At 33.7% G+C, this 22,050-nt stretch overlaps 1 protein-coding gene across 1 annotated transcript in view; it reads right to left on the bottom strand.

Annotated features, from left to right (window-relative positions):
* Nucleotides 1-786: 786 nt before the first annotated feature.
* The window catches only part of LOC129004373 (syntenin-1-like), a 54,999-nt gene continuing 33,735 nt past the window's right edge, over nt 787-22,050 (bottom strand). The window contains exons 6-9 of the mRNA XM_054432945.1: nt 18,761-18,880; nt 15,790-15,931; nt 10,112-10,233; nt 787-4,590 (exon numbers count right to left, since the gene is read on the bottom strand). Coding sequence (XP_054288920.1) covers nt 4,536-4,590; nt 10,112-10,233; nt 15,790-15,931; nt 18,761-18,880 — 439 coding nt within the window. The 3' untranslated portion in view covers nt 787-4,535. The remainder of the gene's footprint in view (nt 4,591-10,111; nt 10,234-15,789; nt 15,932-18,760; nt 18,881-22,050) is intronic.

The following is a 22,050-nucleotide window of genomic DNA, read 5'->3' as shown; positions in this document are numbered from 1 at the left end:
GAGGTAGTATTTTAACTACTTTTAACCAGTGGGAAAAGTAACTTTTAATTACAGGCCTACCTTAAGTCTATGCCTCACAGATCTATAAAGCAATTCCTTTTATCATAATATATAAAATATGAACTAACACGATCGGGTGACATTTAATTGCGAAGCATTCGTTTTGGCTTTGAAACTGTCAGATATTGTATTTACGAAGGTTTGTATTCCTATACAGTAATAGTTTTGCCAGCTTAACTGGAAAAATGCACACTAAATATGAAAACCTCAAGTTTCAACTTACCACAAGATTCTATGTCCCGTACGTAGAACGGGCAAACAGCTAGTTAAATATATAGATTAATTACAGCAAACCTATGTACTCGGCCAATTCCAAGCAGATTTTCACCAAAATAACATCACAACAGAAGATCAGATTTTTTTACATTTTTGCTCATGTCAAACAAAACAAACTCTAGTTGCGTCCTTTTCCTACAGTCTCTTCAAAAACGTCTAATAATGTGCTACAGCTTGAAAAGATAAACTTCCCTGAACTGCCTGCTATGAACGCAGGTAAAAAAAAAATTAGTTCGGTAGCCCATGAAGTACTAAAAACGAGAGTTTTTTTTATTCAACAACAAGGACTCTTTAAGGTTCAAATAAGTATACAGTACCTTTATTTTCAGGCACCTAGGTCATAAAACCATAGAGAGGATGCATTAAAGGAGACCAGGTTAGCAAGAGGCTCACATTGTGTTTTAAAGGCTAAAATAGAAAATGATTAATCATAAATAGACAACACCCTACTCAGAAATACTATTATTTTATTTAAATCGTACATGTATAAAACAATCATATATATATTCAGCTAGATCCTCTAACAAATTAAACTCTGTAGATATAATAATAATATCGTGCAAAAATAACGACTATTCTAGTTTTCCACTGAACGTCAAACACACAATAGGCAGTACATCAAATTAACGGGAATCTCTAAATGCATTAAAGCTACCAACACTTTGACACAACATTTGTGAAATGACAACAGAAGCTAAAACTCTCAGTCTTCATTCAGTGATTGTAATGTAAATAACAATGGTTAATATTGGTACTTATATGCTATAATACACAAAACCATTTACAGGTGCTGAAATTGTCTCGTTTTTGAAGTTCAAACTGCCAATAAATAATGTAGATTTGGGAACTGATAAATCCTACGGAATTCTGCAGTTTACTTGTTGAATAATTTTTTTTTAGTGTGCTGGCAGTATGAAGATTAAAAACCCTTTAGATGCAACAGATTTTGTCATCCATGGTTCTCTGTGGTTACAAATAAAAATACCCTAAGAGTCATTGGAGGCTAGCGGCCATATTGGATAATTTCAAAGAGTTATTTACCGTCCAAAATTTTTTTTCAAACACCAGGCGGAGTGGTTGTAATTTAAATATCTAGTATAGTGTGAGATTAGAAATTTTCCTTGTAGTTCTTTAACTGTTTTATGAGTTAGAACGTCTAGGCTCCAAGGACTCTTAAGAAAAAAGTTCAAAATATTCAGCAACAAAATAATTGGCACGGTACAAACATACTTAAATGTTTATAAGCTTACTTAAAGAGAGTAGGCCTGATAAGAATGTGACAATTATTTGTGTTGAATTAAAATAACCTTTGACTGGCTAAGAATAGTATATTTCATAACAAGAGTAAAAAGTGAGTTATTACAAATTTAAGACCATGTTTGAAGTGCGAGTTTTAAATATGGCCGAGAATATGTATAGACCCACTTTCATTTGTTTTTTGAACGTTACTCTTCGCTACACTACAAAGACTAATAATTTTCTTAATTAAAACAGACATTGGATATTTCTTTATTACAGTTAGGAACATTACAAAACTCATAGAATTTTTTAGGTTATGCCTTCAATTTAAAGTTAATATTTACAAACAATAACAAATCTTTGTTTGTTTACCCAAAAAATATAGTAAACAAGTAAACATTATTTTACCATAGTAAACAATGTACCATAATGTAATGATTAATTTTTGCAGGTGATAAACATGTAACGAAAACAGGTCATTTCACAGTAGTGTAGCAAAAATATGTTTCACATGTGTAGCAATATTTTTGTACAAGTTTAATATCTGAATAACTCAATGATCATGGAAATGGAAATTAAAACAGGCCAGACAACATAGTCCAGGAATTTTAGGGAAAAAACTGCCATTCGACCTAACAAATTCGGACTAAGTGGACAATTTGCACAGTTGTTTAGTAAGCCTAAATAAATAAAATATCAAAAGTCCCCATAAATCCCGGCTGTGCTTCAGCCACCATCTTGGAAAATGGCGGCCAATTTTCACTTTTTTTACAATATTTTACAAACTATTGGTATTAGAGAATGTTTGTCAATGCAAAAGTTAAAGAACGTCTAAAAATACATAATTTTTATACTACAAGGTTTGCTCTATCTCTAATGGTTATTGAGATAAATAATAAAAATGGTATTAAATTTCAAATTCCCATGTTATTCTTATAGAAGAAAATAAAATTGTTGCAGTTTGCTTATTTATGGAAATATTTGGATCAAACTTGGCAAATTTATTTATTTTATACTAAGCTATTAATATTTAACATAAATACACACTTTAGTACCCTCCCTATAGGAGTAAACCTAGTACTTGTTTAATTTAAAGTTATTTATATAGGGAATATATATTACATTTTTAGGATAAATTTTTCGTATAAATCCAGACAGGTAAATGGATATTCATTTATAAATCGTATTAACAATCATTTTTTCTTATTAGTATTATGATTTAAAGCTCACTAACTATCTTGTCACTACTATGTAACTACTCAAAACTTACATGGTACGTTATTACTTCCGGTATAATTATTTTGTCGGTAAATATTAGGAAATTCAACCTTAAAACCCGGTCTAAATGCGGCTGAGCACAGCCGGAATTTGTGGGGACTTTTGCCATTTTCATCAACTAGGCTAACTGTGCAACATTTCAATTTAGTCCGGATTTTAAGGTTCAATTTACTAATATTTACCGACAAAATAATTATACCGGGAGTAATAACGTACCATGTAAGTTTTGAGTAGTTACATAGTAGTATAATGGGCTTTAAATCATAATACTAATAAGAAAAAATAATTGTTAATATGGTTAACAAATGAATATCCATTTGCTTGACTGGATTTTTACTAAAAAGTATATCCTAAAAATGTAATATATCTTCCCTATTTAAATACGGTAACTTAAAATTTAACGTGTACTAGGTTTACTGCTATGAGGAGAGTAATAAAGCGTGCATTTAAGTTAAATATCATTAGCTTAGTGTGAAATAAATAAATTTGCCAAGTTTGATGAAAATATATCCATAAATAAGCAAACTGCAACAATTTTATTTTCCCCCATAAGAATAACATGGGAATTTGAAATTTAATACTAACTTCTATTATTTATCTCAATAACCGTTAGAAATAGAGCAAACCTTGTAGTATAAAAAATATGTATTTTTAGACGTTCTATAACTTTTGTATTTACAACAATTCTCTAATACCAATAGTTTGTGAAATATTGTCAAAAAAGTGAAAATTGGCTGCTATTTTATTTATTTAGGCTTACTAAACAACTGAGCAAAGTTTCCACTTAGTCCGAATTTGTTAGGTTGATTTTCCTAATATTCTTCCACTAACAGGATAATTCAAAGTGTAGGTCTAACATTGACGTTTAAAATTTATATTTTACATAAAGCTGAAAAGGAATGTAATTAACACAAATAAAAACTATGATAATACTCTTAAAGCTTAATATTAGCCTATGACAATTTGTTTAAAATGTCTAACAACAAGAAAACCCATATTATTTAGTAGAGCCAAATCTTCTGACATCATTTTTAGCCATTCTGTTCACACAGCTCTCGGGCTATTACAAAATCATCAATTCTTTCTTTAACAATTTAAATTGAACATCCTAGAAAAATATTCTTCATGATTCTATACAAAGATGAATTTCATAAAAAGCCACAAACCCTCAGTTACTCCACAAAACTCGTGTCATTAACTTAACAAGTCATAGTTGCACGCATATATCTAAGAAGTAAATATATCATAAAAACAACAATATAATATAAAGAGTGAAAGGTAAAATATAATAGACGCTATCAAAATAAGATTAATGTTGAAAAACTCAAAAGTCTAGATATTGGGTAATGGCACAACAAATACTCAGAACTTTAGGGATTAGTATTAATTCTTGCAAAGAAAAATATTTGAAATACTAATGCTCCTACATACTACCCCAATGTTAAAAGCAAATATGAGATTTTTGTACTAAATATGATTAGTGTGCCTTCAAAATGTAAGTATTTAATCATATACTACTCAATTGAGCTACGGAAACATTGAAAAACAAATAATAGCTATAAATATAAGAATAAAAAAGATTTGATCTTTCATTTGAAGGCCGACTAACAACCTTATGAAAGACAAAATTACAAACTGGTATAAAATATTTAAAATGGTGTTGAGAGCAGAGACGAAGTTGCTTACAGAGTTGGCACTGAATGGTCCATGGCCTCTTTGACTAAGTTTCCAGCCATTCTAAGGGGAAAATCAACAATATAATATTGAAGTAACAATAGTAAGAGTTAGGTATATTGTTTTTTCACTAAGAGCAATAATCTTTTTCACACATAAAACATTATTAGCTCGCCTTTCTAACAAAGTGACGTATCTAAAAAAAAATCAAATTTTGAGATAAGCCAGCTACAGGTTTATTTTGGCTGCCTTTACAATTCCCACTAACTGGCGTATCTCTATCATTACTAGAACTAGAGATATTCACATTTTACCGTGTTACGTCTCTCAATGTTAAGAAATTCTATATCTGACAAACTGACGTATCTTAAGATATGTCAGTTTGTATGATTTTTTAAACCAGTTTCCCAGTTCGAAATATGTCTGACAAACTGCCGTAACTGAAGATTCGTTAGTTTGTCAGACTCAAATCAGAGAGATTCCTAAGTATAATATAAATGGCGTATCACAACAAAATTTAATAATCCATTATTGTTTTGTTTCAGATTTGATTATTAATGTAACAGAAATTCTAGAAAATAACTGAAGAACCATGATAACCCAAGAGGACCCTAAATTTCTTTTATAAGACAAAACTAAGAAAAATTAATAATTTCCCTGCTCAAGCCTTACTGCATGAAAAACATTAATTTATTAAAAATTTGTACTAGAGCCTGTGACCTAAAGGCCACAAAAGAGTAAACCCTTTTAAAAATTTGTTTGATATTAAATCAGGTTCTTTATTATGTACGTTTTGTTTGTTTCAGATGGATTTTTCTTTAAGCAATAAACTTATTTAACATGGATAATTCAAATAGTTCAGGTGATGTACCACTGGCAAAAAAAGTTAAAAACACAATGTCAGAAGATCGAAACAAGGACAGTTTAGAAAATATCAGTGATCAATCGTCTAATAGTACCTTGTATGACTCTGATAAGGAAACAGAATTTTTAGGAAGGTGTGAATTGTGTGTTGAATTGTAATTATGTCAATAATATCTACAATCAATAATACCTAGCAGAAAAAGGTTCATGCAACCTTTTTGTGTGAAAATCACCAAACCAACCACAAGCCGTGTTATAAGAATAAAACAAAAAAGAAACTTTTGGCTAAAACAAAAGTAAGCAAAGTCCAAACATCAGAAGGACAAAATTAAAAACAAGCTACTACAGCGACTCAAGTGGGAAAAACTGCAAACCAGTTGTCAAGACATAATATACATAATGATGAAAGTCAATATAGAAGTTGTGAAGCTCACGGTTGCATCGAAGAAGAAATATTTGCCACTTGCCCTATATGCGTAATTTTGTTATGTTGGGACCATTTTAACAACTATGAAAACTGCAACAAACACTACATAACACCAACACTGTTAATCCAAGCCCAAATACAATGTGTTTCAGAAGACTTTATTATTGAAGGCTGTGAGGATCATCAAAAACCTCCTAAATCTCCCAGCAAAAACAAGCATTAAACATGCATGCCAAAACGTAGCATTAAACCAAGCTGTAACACTGAAAATTGCGAAAGACTTGGAAAAGGGTGCTACAAAATAGAAGAGAAAGGAACACTGGACATATTTTTTAGTTACTATGATTTAGAAAGTTTGCAGTTACAACAAGAATTTATCTTCTTAAGACATAAAGAAATTTATGAAACTAAACAGAAAACTACTAAAAATGAATCACGTCGTAAACAAACTTATAAGTATTTTTTGACACATCAAAATTATAATTTGTTGGTACCTGTATGTAAAATGTTTTTTTTCCTTAATACTTTGAATATCACGGTTAGGACTGCTCTTAGTAAAATAACAGAAACCAGAGTGGTTGAGCCAGAGAAAAGAGGTGGCAGACTGTCCGAAACAGTAAGAGCATTAGACGCAAGAAAAAATAAATTAGCAGAAGACTACATAGACAGATATGTTGAGTCTCATTATTGTCAAGCTAGTGTAGTAATATAAATTACCTTCATGTTTCCAAGATGTACAGCATGTTTCGAGACGAACATAAATATTGTGTGTCACGAAGGCAATCAATTACTGAAATAAGTCTGAGGTACTATGAGCCTAACCATGGCCAAAGTGTAGGAGATTCCTGCCACAGTGCAATAAAATACGCAGTTAGCAAGCAGGGGAGTTACTTTAACCAGGATTGTTTATTAAAATCTCAGATCAAAGGCGCTGGATTCAGTTTTGAACCATTAAAAACCTCCCTAAGAACTGAAAAGATTCTCTGATTGTTTTTATCTTGAAAAAGAAAAGAGAAAGTAAGAAGTTATTAAGAAATGCAAATAAATACTCAAGGAAATTGATAGGAAGCAGGCTTACCTTTAAAGAAGTCCATAGAGACACATAAAATACCTCACAAAAGTAGAAATTTTTGTGGTCAGCACTGGAGAAATGGCAATGGCAGTTGCAATCTGAATCTATCTTGTAACTAGGTGTACAATGCAGTTGTCTGCTTGCTTTATTGAGCGGGGCTCATATTAATCCAATACTTTTCTACAGTCAATGGTACATCTGTTCCTCGTAAAAGAAATTAAATACTTGCAGTAGCCAATGTCAATGGCAATGGTATATTTGGTTCACATAAATGGAATGACTATTTGCAGTATTCAAAGTCAATAATAAGTCTGGTTCACGTAAATGAATTGTCTAATTGCTGAACCAAAGTCTATGTTTCATCTGGTTCTCATATATTAAATGTCTACTTGCAGTATCCAAAGTCAATGGTCCATTTGGTTCACATAAATAAGACGCCTGTTTGCAGTAAAGCCAATAGTAGGCTTACTTCTAGTTCACTTAAATGGAATGTCGATTTGCAGTATTCAATGTCAATGATACATTTGATTCGCATAAATAAAATGCCCATTTGCAGTATCCAAACTCAATACCACATTTGGTTCACGTAAATAACTTGTCTACTTCCAGGATCCAAAGCAATGGTTTATTTGATAGACATAAATGGAGTGGCTAATTGCTATATCCTAAGTCAACGGTACGTCTGGTTAAAGTTATCTGTAGAACATACAATGAAGCAAGCTGGGGATTGGTTTAGTGCCAATAAACTCCTTCTTAATGTAGACAAGACACAACACCTAGTTTGCCATACTAAAAACAAAGATTTGGGCTCAGGTGTAATTTGTAAAGAGGTTAGGCCCATAAAAGTCCTGGGTGTGTTGATTGACAGCAGCCTTTCTTGGTCAGCTCACATTGATTTAGTATGTTCAAAACTGTCAAGAGTTATTTATTTAGTGAATAGGTTAAAAACTGTTGTTTCTGAGAAATATATCCGAGTAGCCTATTTTGCATTTTTTCAGTCAGTGTTAAGCTATGGTCTGATTCTCTGGGGTAACGGTAGTAATATAAGTGATGTTTTGTTACTTCAGAAAAAGGCACTTAGAATAGTAACCAAATCAGCTCTCAAAGCCCATTGTAGACCTTTGTTTATAAAAACTAGGATATTGACTATCATTAACCTGTACATATATGTGTGTTTACTTGATGTTAAATTAAAATTAGGAGACTTGGCTGTTAGAAAAGATTTCCATTCTCATTACACTAGATCTAACTCTCTACTTGAAATTCCGTCCCATAGACTAAGTAAATGTGCCAGTAACCATTCAATCATGAGCTTAAAGTTATTCAATGTATTGCACTCTGAGTCAAGAGCGTTGCCTGAGTTGGTTTTTAAAGATAGGCTATACAACTGGCTTGTTGGACATCCTTTTTATGTGATTAAAGAGTTTTTTGATGTAAAAGTTGTTAAGTTTTGATGTTTAATAGTTTATCTAGTATATTCTCCACCCAGCCTACAGCCTTCTTTTTACTTTTAAACTTTTAAATTTTTACCTGTTATTGTCTGTGATATTAGCTTATTAATCTAGTCTGACTGGGTTACTGTGTAACCCTATTTTACCATAATATGTGACTATGTCTATTGCAAGATTGTTTTGCTTAATGACAATAAAGGATTTCTGATTTCTGATTTCAAGTAAAATGAATGTCTACTTGCAGTATCCAAACTCAGTGGTATCTTTGGTTCACATTAATTGAATTCCTAATTGCAGTATTTATTCAAAGCCTGCATTATTGAACGGTAACGTCTAGTTCACATAAATGGAAAGTCTACTTACAGTATCCAAGCTCAATTGTAGGACTATATTTGGTTCACGTAAATGGAATAGCTATTTGGAATCAATGGCTAAATAGAGTAGATGCTCAATGGAGTCAATGGTGCATAAGCCTTATTGTGGATATCATAATTATTCCTTATTCATTTTGTAGTAAATTATGTAGTAAATTATGAGTATTTGTAAAACAAAAGCAAAAGTGTTGTGTAAGAACAAAAAAAACCTTCTAATTTTAACTTGTATCTTGTAATTTAAACCTTGTAGAAAACCAAATCTGATTAGCCCAATCAAACAACCAGCCAACAAAGAAACTGAAACGACCGCAAAACCTTAACCTAATAACTGAATACCACCATGGCCTAAAATCCCTCAACTCCATTCTAAAAGATGGATTCAAAATTCTCCAAGCTTTTCCACACACAAAGGATTCCTGAAAACACCCTCAACAACCACATTTCGCCAACCACCCCAACATCAAAAAGATTCTTGTTCATCCTAAGATCCAATGACAGCAACCAGAAACAAACCGGCTCTTTTCCATGTAATACTTCCAGATGTAAAACGTGTCCCATCAACCCCCACCACAAGTTTGTCCAGCAACACCACAAATGAAGTTTGTGATTCAAGGACACAACACCTGCAGCACCAGCAATGTAATTTATCAACTTCAATGTAAAAACTGCCCAGTTCAGTATATAGGCCTAACAAAGAACCAGTTCCCTACCAGAATGAACGGTCATCGTCAAGATGTAAAAAATAATTTTAAAGACAAACCAAGCTCAGTATATAGGCCTTACAAAGAACCAGTTCCGTACCAGAATGAACGGTCATCGTCAATATGTAAAAAATCATTTTAAAGAAAAACCAGTAGTCAACCATGCCTCATCACACTCCAAATCTGATTTCAATAGCTGCTTCTCTTCAAAAATAATAAAACAACTGCCTCCAAACTGCAACCCCTCAGAACTAAGAAGAGGGGAACTAAGCTACCAAGCTACTAAGCTACTAAGCTACCCACTCTAGAAACCCACCAAACCTTAATATAAGATAATCCCCATTCCTCACCTTTCATAGCAGGCTAGTGTACATACATATATATTTTTATATATGTGTGTACATGTGTAAATATAGTGGATTATTCATAATGAGTGAACAAATTCATATTTATGCAGCAGTAAAAATAATTTTTAGTCTCTTCAGCTGTGTTGGCAACCCTGACAAGGTGTATAGATTCAAATTGCAACTGCCATTGCCATCACGAAAATTTCTACTTTTGTGATGTATTTTATCACACTCTATGGACTTTTTTATCTCTATGGACTTTTTAAAAGGTAAGCCTGCTTTCCTGTCAATTTCCTTAATAATTCCTGGCAAATGCCCTATCTTTTTATCAGATAAAAAAATACTCACTTTTTCATCATGTGGTTGTAGACGAAGGAGGGTATAACAGTAACAGTAACCACAGACGGAGCCTTTTCAATCAAAGTTACAATCTCCTTGTCCTTTAAACCAACTACGTTTTGGCCGTCCACCTAAAAAATACACACCTATGAAACTGATAAGAAGTTTAAATAGAATTAAAATTTTTTAAACCGACCTCGCATAAATCAATATTTGGATTATCCGCCCTTGCTTGTAAAATATTACAGTTTCTTTTAACCAACCATGTTTTGAGAGTAGTTCGGTTTACCCGCTGCTTTCTAGGAATCTCGGCATTTCCGTTTCCAAGCTCGGCGATGGGAACAATACGCTAAACTCTATACAGTCTAGTTTATTTCCATTTTAAAATTCAAGACTAATTCAAGACTTTCCTGAACCAACGTTTCTTCAAACCAACCCCTGTCTTTATGTCATAAAGTATTATTAAGATGTAATTTGGGATGTTTTTTAAGTAAAGAAAAAAAATGCAGCAATGAAAAATTATAACTAGCTAATTTGGTCTTAAACCCCTCTTAGCACATTAAATAACAACAATATCAAAGGATATAAATACATATAAATACCAATGAAGATCTGACGACAAAAAGACAATTTAACTTTAACTAGAGGTTTGCCAGCCTGATATTTTCAATCAAGCCAAACTAGAGGTCCCTATTACCTCTAGTTTGGCTTGATTGAAAATATCAGGCTGGCAAACCTCTAGTTAAAGTTAAATTGTCTTTTTGTCGTTAGATCTTCATTGGTATTTATATGTATTTATATCCTTTGATATTGTTGTTATTTAATTTGTTGATCATCTGCGGTCGTGGAGACATCATGGTTGACTTCTGGGATTACTGCGAAATCTGTAATATGTTCCTTAGTCACAGAAACATCTTGTCGCGGCTGTAGCAAAATCCTGAATATCAACAGAATCGCCATCATCAAAAATGTGATGCTATGATCACAGAAATGTTATCAACGACTCCTGCAATCGTGGCAAAATCAGGATCACGAATATCTCCCACGGTCATGTGGACATTATCATCGTCTCCCGCGATGGGGGCAAAATCCATCGACTCCCTTGGTCACGGAAACCCCATGCATTGTCTTGTGCGATCACAGCAAATGTGATCATGGCAAATTCATTAACAATTTTCAGCCAACAGGCATTATCCTCGTATTCCGCCACGGTATCACGGCAAAATTCTGACCATCACCCGTGGTTCGTTTAAGAAATTATCGTCGTCTTTCGCAAATTACCATTTCAATTTGCATTGCAGTTTGCAGTGGGGAAAAAATAAGAGTGATAGACTGGAAGGTTGTGGTGAAGCTAATCCGGTATTAACCCTTTGGGTCCCATGCAATGTGTTATTTTTTTATCAGAGGTGACCCAGACCACTTGTTGTGTTGGCACACCAGATGACCAAGTTACTCTATGCACACTATACCCCAGAATCCCAAGCCATTTTCAGCTGTTTTGTACTATTATTAAATAAATATTCATAACTCACCTTAGAAAGCAGCTTAAGTTATAACTTGTTTTGATCTTTTAGCTAATAGAATCTTCTTTAACGATAATAAGTAAAATTTGTATAAATATATGAATAAATATATATATATATATATACAATTTATGTATATGAACGGCCTAATATTTTCTCTAATTTTCATTTTGTAACCCAAAAAAAGAATGTTAGCTGTATCTTTTTTCCTATATGTTTATTATTTTATTAAATACCACTGAATAAAGAACATATTGTGAAAGTTTTAGCAAAAAATAATAATAAATAAGTTTTTTTTTTAATAAAAATAAAAAACGTAACTTTTTTGCCAAAATCGACATGTAATAAAAAAACATATAAAGTAATTATAAAACCCAATTTTATTAAATATTTACCACATACTACAGAAATACTTTTACAATAACATTTCTACATGCATTTATAGGCCTGGATCTATTTACAGTAATTAAAAATAGGTATCATGCAAGAAATAAAAAGGTAAAACTAAGTCTCTCACCTATTTTAGACACTGAGAAGCTACTGAGAAGAATAGTGAGAAGAATGTGAAAGCAGTTCATTATATGCACATCTTTCTTATGTTATAATGTTTTCTGTTAAAAAATTGAAATAAAACATTTAGAGCTAAAACTATTTACATATTTACATTTTTCTGGAACGGCTCATATATTTACACATTTGTGTTGAGGAAGACAGTCCACCTATTTCACCTATTTTAGACACTAAGCTACTGAAAAGAATGTGAAAGCAGTTCATTTTATGCACATCTTTCTTATGATATAATGTTTTCTGTTAAAAAATTGAAATAAAACTTTTAGCGCTAAAACTATTTACATATTTACATTTTTTCTTGAACAGTCTATCTATTTACATTTGTGTCGAGGAAGACAGTCCAAGTGACATCCACGCCTACAATTAACACAAATTGTTTTTGACCTTCTTCTTTTACCCATGGGGTCATTTTTCCCACTGCACACACAACAATTGCTTTCCTTATTCCCTTCTAGTTTTTCTAATCCAAATTTCCTGTTGGGTGAAAATCCATCGCCGCCCCCTCTATTTTCAGCAACCGGAGCTTTTTCTAAAAACCATTCATTTGCCAACTCCTCAATGATGGATACCTGGAAGTGAAGTCTGGAGAGGGGTCTGCCTGTGTTCAACTTATACAGGACATATGCATTTAAGACCATTCTACAAAAAATATTAAAAATTACCTTTTTGAAGTGCTTCATACACCTACGCTCATCGAGATAGGTGTAGAGCATCTGGTCTGTCCCATCTATACCTCCCATCCCGTGATTATACTCGTACACTATGTGAGGTTTGCACTTAATTAACAGTTTTCCTCCTCTTTTCACTGTGTAACGCACACTCTTGGCTCGGGCATTGGATGATAGTAAAATGAATTGAGTTTTGTTGGTTGCCTTTTCACGAAAGGCCATGAATAAGAAAGGTCCTTTACGAACATAAACTCTTTTGCCTACAGGGAACTTGCCTAATAGCTTTTTATGGACTCCTTTTCTATCGGTACGAACTGTGCCAGTCAACCATGTAAAATTTTGATACAAAAATCTTGCCAATTTTTTTGAAGTGAAAAAATTATCAAGGTATAGATGGTATCCTTTGTTTAGGAAATTTCCCATCTCTAACAACTTTTTAACAACCGAGTAGCCCTGCCCTAGACGCTGAATTTCTTCTCTATTGTCTTCATATTTGGCTCCTTTATAACAGTAAAATTTTAAACAGTGGTCAAAGCATCACAAAGCACCCACAATTTTATCCCCCTCTTGTTTTTTTTGTTTTTTTTTGAAGATACTGCGTGAGAGCGACTCGCTTTTTGGTGCCAACTAGTGACTCGTCCACAGACAACTTTTGGTGAGGTATGTAGTAATGATGGAAAAGGCGGTTCGCATGATTTATCAGAGGGTCCACAGGGGTTGTAATTTGGGGAATCAAGTGGTGGTAGAGCGGTTGAGTCTGTTAGATGGAAAAATTTCAAAATAGCTTGGAACCGATTTCGGCTAAGTACTTTACCAAACCAATCACATTTTTTAGAGGAAGAAGTGTACCAGTAACTTCGTATTGAGGGTTTTCTAATAATGCCTATGTTGAGCACAATAGCTATGAAAGCTTTAATTTCTCCTAAACTAATCTGGACCCAATCTTTCATGCGGTTTCTTACGGCAGGATTATTTCTGAAAAACTGCCCAGCATATCTGCTGTTGTTTCAGTTACTAAGGTATTTAGAAGATTTACTGTAAAAAAAAGGTTGAAATACTCAATGGGCTTTGAATTTCTAGGTGGGCAATGTTTAGGACCAGGTAGTTCTGAGAATCCAAAGTTGAGGTTTTATTCAGGGTCAGTGTCAGATTCAAGCTCCTCCCACTCGCTACTTTCTGGGCTTTCCGGTTGTTTTTTTGACTTTGATCTAGGATTTGTTGTAGGCCTAGATCTAGTTTTATTTTTCTCGTTATTCTTCTGTCTAGGCCTATTGTTTAGGGTCCTCGACGCAACACGAGACCTCCCTGTAGAAGTACTTGGCTCATCAATAGGTAGGCCTACAGGATCATCAGGATCTAGAATATTATCTTCACTGTTGGGCGTGGAACAGGGTTGATTTACACTTACATCACATCCAGTTCTATCCTGCTGAGGGTTGTCACTGTCACTATCAGACATTAAGTTTCTTCCATTTTGCCTAAAGTTGGATAAAAAACTGTATCTGTTAGGGGTAAGTCCATCTTTACCACTAGGGTCGTAGTCGGGATCTTCATCAGTGTCGTCTACGTCCTCACTTGAAGAAGAAGAAGAAATATCTAATAGTGAATCATCACTTTCATTTCCATCAATAAATGTTACACCGGACTCCAGTATATTTGAAATAAGTGTACGTTCACTTTCAGGGGAATGTTTTCTTTTAGATTTGTTCTCACTCATTTTGATTGGCTATAAGTTTTAACTAGGCCTGCTTTTATACTAATTATTAGATCCATACAACTTTATATAGGCATATAGGATAATTATAAGTAACTATAGGCCCTACTTCATAAAAAGTTAAGTTCTCTCATGATAAATGAAGTAAATAAAACTTCATACCAAAGGACGGAGATCTCAAGTTAGGCCTAGGCATACCCTAGTTCAAACGGTAAGATAGGTAGCCTAATGTTTATTCACACTAAAAACAAGTTCATGCACATGCAAATGGAAAAGTGTTAATTAATGAAAAGTAAGGAATAGAGTCTTAGTTTGGAGTAACAAGAGCTTTTAAAAAGAAATAAAACAACAAAGGACAGAGAAGTCAGGTTAGTCCTAGTTCAAATGTTCAGACAAAGCTTCTAATACTCAAGACATAATCAGTGCAAATTGAAAAACCTGCTGTACATACACAATCTATTTTAGCAACAATAGTTTATATAGAAACTCGTTTTACTTCATTTCATGATAAAATTCACTAAACAAACTCACGAATAACAAAAAACAACATTAGTACTTCACAGTGAATGTCAACAACGTCGAGTCAATGTTTTGATGCGCAACAGCTGTACAGACAGACCGGTCAACGCCACGCAAATTTCATCGTTCTTCTTACTCTCAAGCTCTATATAAAGTACGTTTTGAGTGTGTTGTTGAAATTACCTGCATAGAGAATTTAATTTGCTCTCGTTTGATATATCTTTCGGTGGAATAGCTTTATAAATAATTTTGTAGTAATAGATTTACGAAAAGCCGATGACATCGGCACTTGGGTTTTTTCGCATACATACATAGTGCCGATGACATCGGCACCCGGGCTTTTTCGATCGTAACGGCACTGCCGATGTGATTGGCACTTGGGTCTTTTCAGATAAAACTGAAGTGCCGATGTGATCGGCACTTGGGACCCAAAGGGTTAAAGTGTATAATACAAGAGGGCAATAGCTGCCATTGTGTTGGGTTTTAACTAGTTAACATAAAACACAAAAAACTAAGCTGTAAACTTAAGTGTAATTTGATAAAAAATTTAATTGATAATGAATGTTAAATGAGATGTTCTAGTAATTTCCAATATTTATTTACAAGGTTTATAAATAAAAAACGAATTAAAATAACTTTTTTAACACATAAAAGCCTAATCAATTAGTGTTTTTAATTTTTGTGTCGGCTTACCTCAAGCAGATTATGTTCAGTCAGTATACCGTTGCGGGCTGCACTGGAATCCTTCACCAAACGGAAGATTTCACCGTTCTTAAACTGGAAACCTAACTGACCCACACTGTCCTTGTGCAGAGTGACTGTCCTCTCAAATGGCCTGAAAAAACTAAATGTGTAAGAAATCAGGAAGTCTAATGTGGTCTGCAATGCATTTCTAGGAAAAGAATACTGTGAAATGTGCTTAGTTCTATATGAAACTACCTTCATTCCAAAGGGATAAGGTATGACATGAACAGTGTTATTTCAGTAGTATAGGACTCCTTCACAAAAAAGAAGAATTTTAAATTACCACTAGTGGCTTGTAGGGACATAAGTCCCTAAAAAGCTCAATAATGTAAAACAAATTAATCTAATATTCAAACTCAGAAATATATTATCAATGTGTCAAGAATAGATATCCCTGTACACCATATCGTTTGTGTAAAAACAGTCTGTTGTTTGTCGTCGTTTGCTTTTGTTGATGTTCTAAAGGCAGCAAACATATAATTGTTTGTGAGTAAATACTGGTTTATAAGGTAGCTTTGGACTTGTGGTTAATGGTGATAAAAAGGCTTCCCTGATTGGAATTTTGGAAATTATCTTCATAAAATATGAAAAGGCAAATAAAGGTGTGTTGAGGTAAGCTTAGTTCTTGGTCAAAAAAGCTAAATTAGCATCCCTACCCAGTTAATATTTCTAATTTTACACTCCTTTGTTAAGGTTTAACACAATTAGTGTTAAAAAAAACCAACCACGAAATTACTTTTCATCAGCATTGATATGCATTTTGGTTTGTTTAAAAAATGGAACCTACCACTAGGTTTTACTGTTACATGTGGATGCTCCCTTCACTATTATATACCATACATGCTAGGCTATATTATTTTAACCTTTTTTTGCTTAGAGCATCAGACAGTATATGTTAAAAATCTTCAAACAATATTGTTTATCTGCCCATTGGAACTTGTTATAGTACTTACTTAACTTAATTAACAAACATATTTACTACGAACCTATTCAATCTTTATTCCCAAGTTATATCCTGAGTATCCGTTGAGGTTATTCCACTTCACACAAAATATTGATTAAACACTACAATAAATCTCAAATTTATAATACAGAAAGTGTAGAATAAGTCTTGAACATATGTTTGGAAATAAAAACAAAGCAGAAGATTTCCCTTTAATTTTGAATCGTTAATTATTTAGTCAATGTGGTTATTTCATGTTAAAGTTAAAAATACACAAATTTGAAAAATTTCTCAGTAAAATAATTTATTTCAACATCCTTATAACATAACTAAAAGGTGTGAATTATTATAGGTAACGTTATCCCTGGTTTTCTTTTATATACAGGGTTGTTACGAATGATGTTCATGATTTAAAACATACATAAAATATGGTTTTATTTGTTATACAAAGAAATAAAATGGTTACAACTTTTGAAAAACTTAAAAAGTTTCGACACAGATACACAGAGAATAGTAAATGCTCGATACGGGAACCCCTTGTGGTACGACAGATGTCAATAATGTAATGTGCTCTTGCTAGACTTTGAAAAGTGTGTCTTGATCTATTGTTTTGATAGCATTGGTAATCCGTTGCTGGATCTCAAGTATGCTATCTAATAATGGTGGTGAGTACGCCTTATCTTTGATGTATCCCTACAAGAAAAAAATACAGGGGGTGATGTTCGGAGATCTTGTAGGCCAGTTCAGGGGTGTGTCATTATTCGGACCACCGAGCTCGTTCCATATCTCAGGCAGCACATTGTTAAGTTCAGTCCTACTACAAGTAACATTCAAATGCAGCAATTTCTCTTAAATTTCAAATGTCACTTGCCAATATAGTGGTTACAAGGAGGATTATCATTAAACCTGGTTCTAAAGTGTCGTTGCACACTAATAACAGATTGGTTAATGTAATATTCCAACTGGCAAAAAGCTTTTCTGCCTTCAAATTTAACCATTACACAACACTTACAGCAATTGACTTGACAAACAGCTGATAAGAACCCAACCCAATGTAAATGAAACTTTATAAGTTTTTCTTTCCAATGGTACCAACTAAAATAGTCTTGAAAAATTAACCCAGTAATATTTATAATCAAAATCAGGAACATCATTTGTAATAACCCTGTACAGTAGACTCCCTCTTATCCGGACTCCTCGGGACCGAGGCCAGTCCGGATAACGGGTTTTCCGGTTAAACCGACGTCCCAAAAACTCGATAAAACAGACTGTTTACTGTGATATTCGACTTAAATTTAGGAGAGCATTGTATTTAAGACACGTGATCACTGGTCTCAAATCTTTCCCACGAGAACAGTTGTTTCAGTACTGCCCACTTCCTGCCGTTCTAGTCCGGTTAAACAATGTGCTGATAAAAATTGTCCGGTTAAAGAGATGCCATTTCCCCAGAGTGTAGTCCGGTTAAACCGATGTCCGGTTAAAAGGTGTCCGGATAAGAGGGAATCTACTGTAGTACATTTCAGAATTGACTGGAAAATAAGTCAATCAAATGTTAATATTGCATACAGGCTTAGTGATAAATCACGATCAGCTGTATTGAAGTAAAAAAAAATTAGCAGTAAATGGCTTCTAATGCTATTCTTATGGAGGACATTTTACGTTATCTCAAAGTTTGTGTAAAAATTTTGGGAATTTCACTATTTTTCCTGCCGTCACGGGATCGAGACCTTTAATTTGAGCCCTCACCCGTTGTTCTACGACTTCCTAGTCGCCCACAATTTTGACGCAAATAATCGGCTTACGTAATTAATATATATATATTTTACGTATCTAAGTTATAAATCCCCGGACTTGTACTCACTACTACTACAAAAAAAAAAAAAACTCTTTAAACTGTTGTATTTTGATCTTTCATGAACATTAGTTTTAATTATTGACAGTTTGCACTTTTTTTAGCCCTGTATTCTGGTAGTATACCTGTCTCTAACAATCACAGATATTCCATTGACCGAGCTTTTCTTGAACAAATCATGGACTTGATCTTTGGTATATGCTGCAACCACTTGACCGTTCACTTGGAGAATTTGGTCACCAAATCTGTGGGCAAAACGACATTAAAACATCGACAAGACTTTCATTAGAAGAATTATAGAGTTAGTCAACTTTATTAAAAACTGCAAAAATGTTTCTTTGTCCAGGAACTTATAAAAATAATACGCCTAGTCATAACAATTCTAGAAAAATGTACAGTTTCCCAGACTGGACACTCTGTGGGTGAGAGGACCACTTGTGCTTTAATAAGTATTTTTAAAAGATTACTTTTAATTGTTTATTAAAAAAACATGCAGAAAAAGCAGCCTGTTGTCAAAGAAATCAATAAACTTAAATATGTTGAGCTTAAAATTATTAATCCAGTCTCATAAAATTATTACAGAGTAAAATATCCCCGCAGCAGCAAACCTGCAGTCTAAGCAAATTTCCATTTGCCTGATTTTATTTTCAATTAAATCCATTTCAATACCATTACGTTTAACAAGTGCCTAGGTTTGCTGCTATAGGGAGGGTAATAAAGTGTTTTAGCGAATTTCCCTATCCCTATAGTAGCTATTACCGTAGGTCTCATGGTAAGACCTAGGACCGGGACCGATTTACTTTTTCATTTTGAATGTGTGTTACTAATAGGGGCAAAAACTACTGAACCAACTGGGCTTAAATTTTACAAAAATATAGCTACCATACCAAGGACCATTATAGGACTTTTCACATTTCGATATTGACTGTAGGCTTTAAAAGTTCTGAGGTGAAGATTTTAAAAGTAAATACTGATTGGTCTCCATGGCTGCGATGAGAACACTAACCATGTTTGTTTACATTTGCTTTGACATTTAAATGTAAACAAGAACTGCTAAATTGCATATTTCACAATTTAAGACAGCTGATACAAAGAAATCTATACTATTACTAGCTGTACCCACGGGCTTTGCCCCGTTTAACTTCATAAGTATTCGCATGGCTAAATCACGTCCCGTTTGAAGTTCGTTCGCTACGCTCACTCACCTTTAGGTTGAAGCTCGTTCGCTGCGCTCACTTGTTTTCAGGTTAGCTCGTTCGCTACGCTAACTCGCCTCCAGGTTGATGTTCGTTCGCTACGCTCATTCACCTTTTGGTTGCAAATTAGCTGTTGTCATAAATTTTAAAACGTCATCCCTTTTATTGTTTATTATACTTTGATAAAGGTTTTTATGTTTTAATATTTAACATTGGAGAATTTAAACGTTGTTAAGTGCACAGGTGTGCTGCGATTGGGGTTTAATACATTTGGACTTATTCAAAAGTAAAATAGTTTTCTGTGCTGAACTCTGTAGAAACACAGTGGCACTATTTCAAATCATGACTAATGCTAATACAGAATGTTGTAATTATTCAAACCTACAAAACAGTTGTTGAAAGTAAACATATGCTTTTAAATTATATTTATTTGTAAACATTGTAGATAAAAAAGTCTGACATTGGCCCACTTAAAACCCTCTGGGGCAGAGCCCTTTTGACAGATCTGCACCAAACTTCACTCGAACCATCCTTGAAAGATGCTTAATAATGCCTGAAAGTTTCATTACAATCTGTCGAGCGGTTTCGGAGTCCATAACGTGTATATATATATATACACACACACACATACATAGTTCCTCTTTTATCTATACTATTATAAAGAAGAGGTGGTGTCTGTGTGTGTGTCTGTGTGTTTGTATGAGATAATCTCAACAAGTACTGAACCGACTGGGCTCAAATTGCACACAAATGAAGCTACAGCTCCGAGGATACATATAGAACTATTCCCGCTATGATATTGTCCTAGGGCTCCGCCCCATGGGCTTTCAAAAATTTGAGGTGAGAGATTTAAAAGTAAATATTGATTGATGGTATCCATGGTAACAAAGAACAAACCTACAAAGTTTAAAAATGTAAACAAGCAGAACTAACTGTCAAATGAATTTTGATTTCACAATTCCACACAGCTGGTTCAAACATATTACATACTGCACGGATATTAGAACAGAAAGGGTAAGGATTATAAATTTAAAATAATGATGTCACTAGCCCCAATGTAAACATTATTTAACATTACTTAAAGGGAGCTTTCAAACCATATGTTAATATTCATTGTTGTAGCCCCGGAACTGTAATATATAAAATATTTGGTTTTACAATACATTTATCAGTTCCAAAAGTAACCTTCGTCAACGTGTTACATGTTTCGGCGAGCTGCCATTGTCAAACACTTCATTACAGGAATATGTAGATCCGCTTGAATAGCTTCGTTCTTACAACACATTACACGACAAACAACATTTACACACAACACGTACGACATAAAAATAAATACTTTTAGTTTGATAGGCCTATCACGAATATGCAACATTGCCGGTACACGAGCGGGAACAGACTGTTGGTGGAGGGTTCAAGTCAGCGCTATCTGGTTGAATTATCTGTTGTGGTCAGCTGATCAGATTTGTTTCCTTGTTGCAGTAGCGTGTTAAAAATTATATTTGACTTAAACTGGAGTTTGTCATTCAGGATATGGTTGTTGGAATCCAGATTTTTTTATTGATTTGTATATTTCAAACTCCTCCAAGACGTCCATTTTATTTCCCTTTTGACAGTAATGTAGTATTTGCAGACCGGTGTTAATGTCATTCATATCGTGATTACAGTCATTAAGGTGTTGGGCAAAAGTTGATTTTTGTGTGTCTGTTCTCGGGTTTGGGCGGTGTTCTTTATAGCGGGTTTTAAATGCTCGACCCGTTTGTCCAATGTAAAAGCTCGGGCATTCGGCACAATTTATTTTGTAAATTCCTGTTTTTTTTTTTTTTTTTTTTTTTAAAGAGGTTGGTGGCCTCTTTTAACCTCTTTTAACGTTGTTGAACTGGATCTATCGGTTTTGTTGTTATGGCTATTGTCCTTTAAGATATTATATACTTTGTTACTTGTTCTAAAAGATAAGGTGATGTTGTTGTGTTTTAGATGTCTCTTGAGGTTGTACTGGATGTTTTCATTGAATTCAACACAGACGTACTTTTTATCAGGTTGACGGGGTTTTGCTTAGTTTTTCCGTTTGAGCTGGTTGCCGATGAGTTTATCAATTAATTGATTGACGTCTGTCGCTACTAATTGGGACCGACGGGATTGATTTATTTAGTATCTTATATAACTTACGAGTTAATCATTTACTACCACAAAGTCTTCTTTCTACATCAATTACAAATTCA

Source organism: Macrosteles quadrilineatus, unplaced genomic scaffold (genome assembly GCF_028750875.1).
Source record: "Macrosteles quadrilineatus isolate MER2022 unplaced genomic scaffold, UCM_ALF_1.0 Scaffold_1__1_contigs__length_201487025, whole genome shotgun sequence".
Classification (NCBI taxonomy): Eukaryota; Metazoa; Arthropoda; class Insecta; order Hemiptera; family Cicadellidae; genus Macrosteles; species Macrosteles quadrilineatus.
This window is presented reverse-complemented; position numbering and strand designations above follow the sequence as displayed.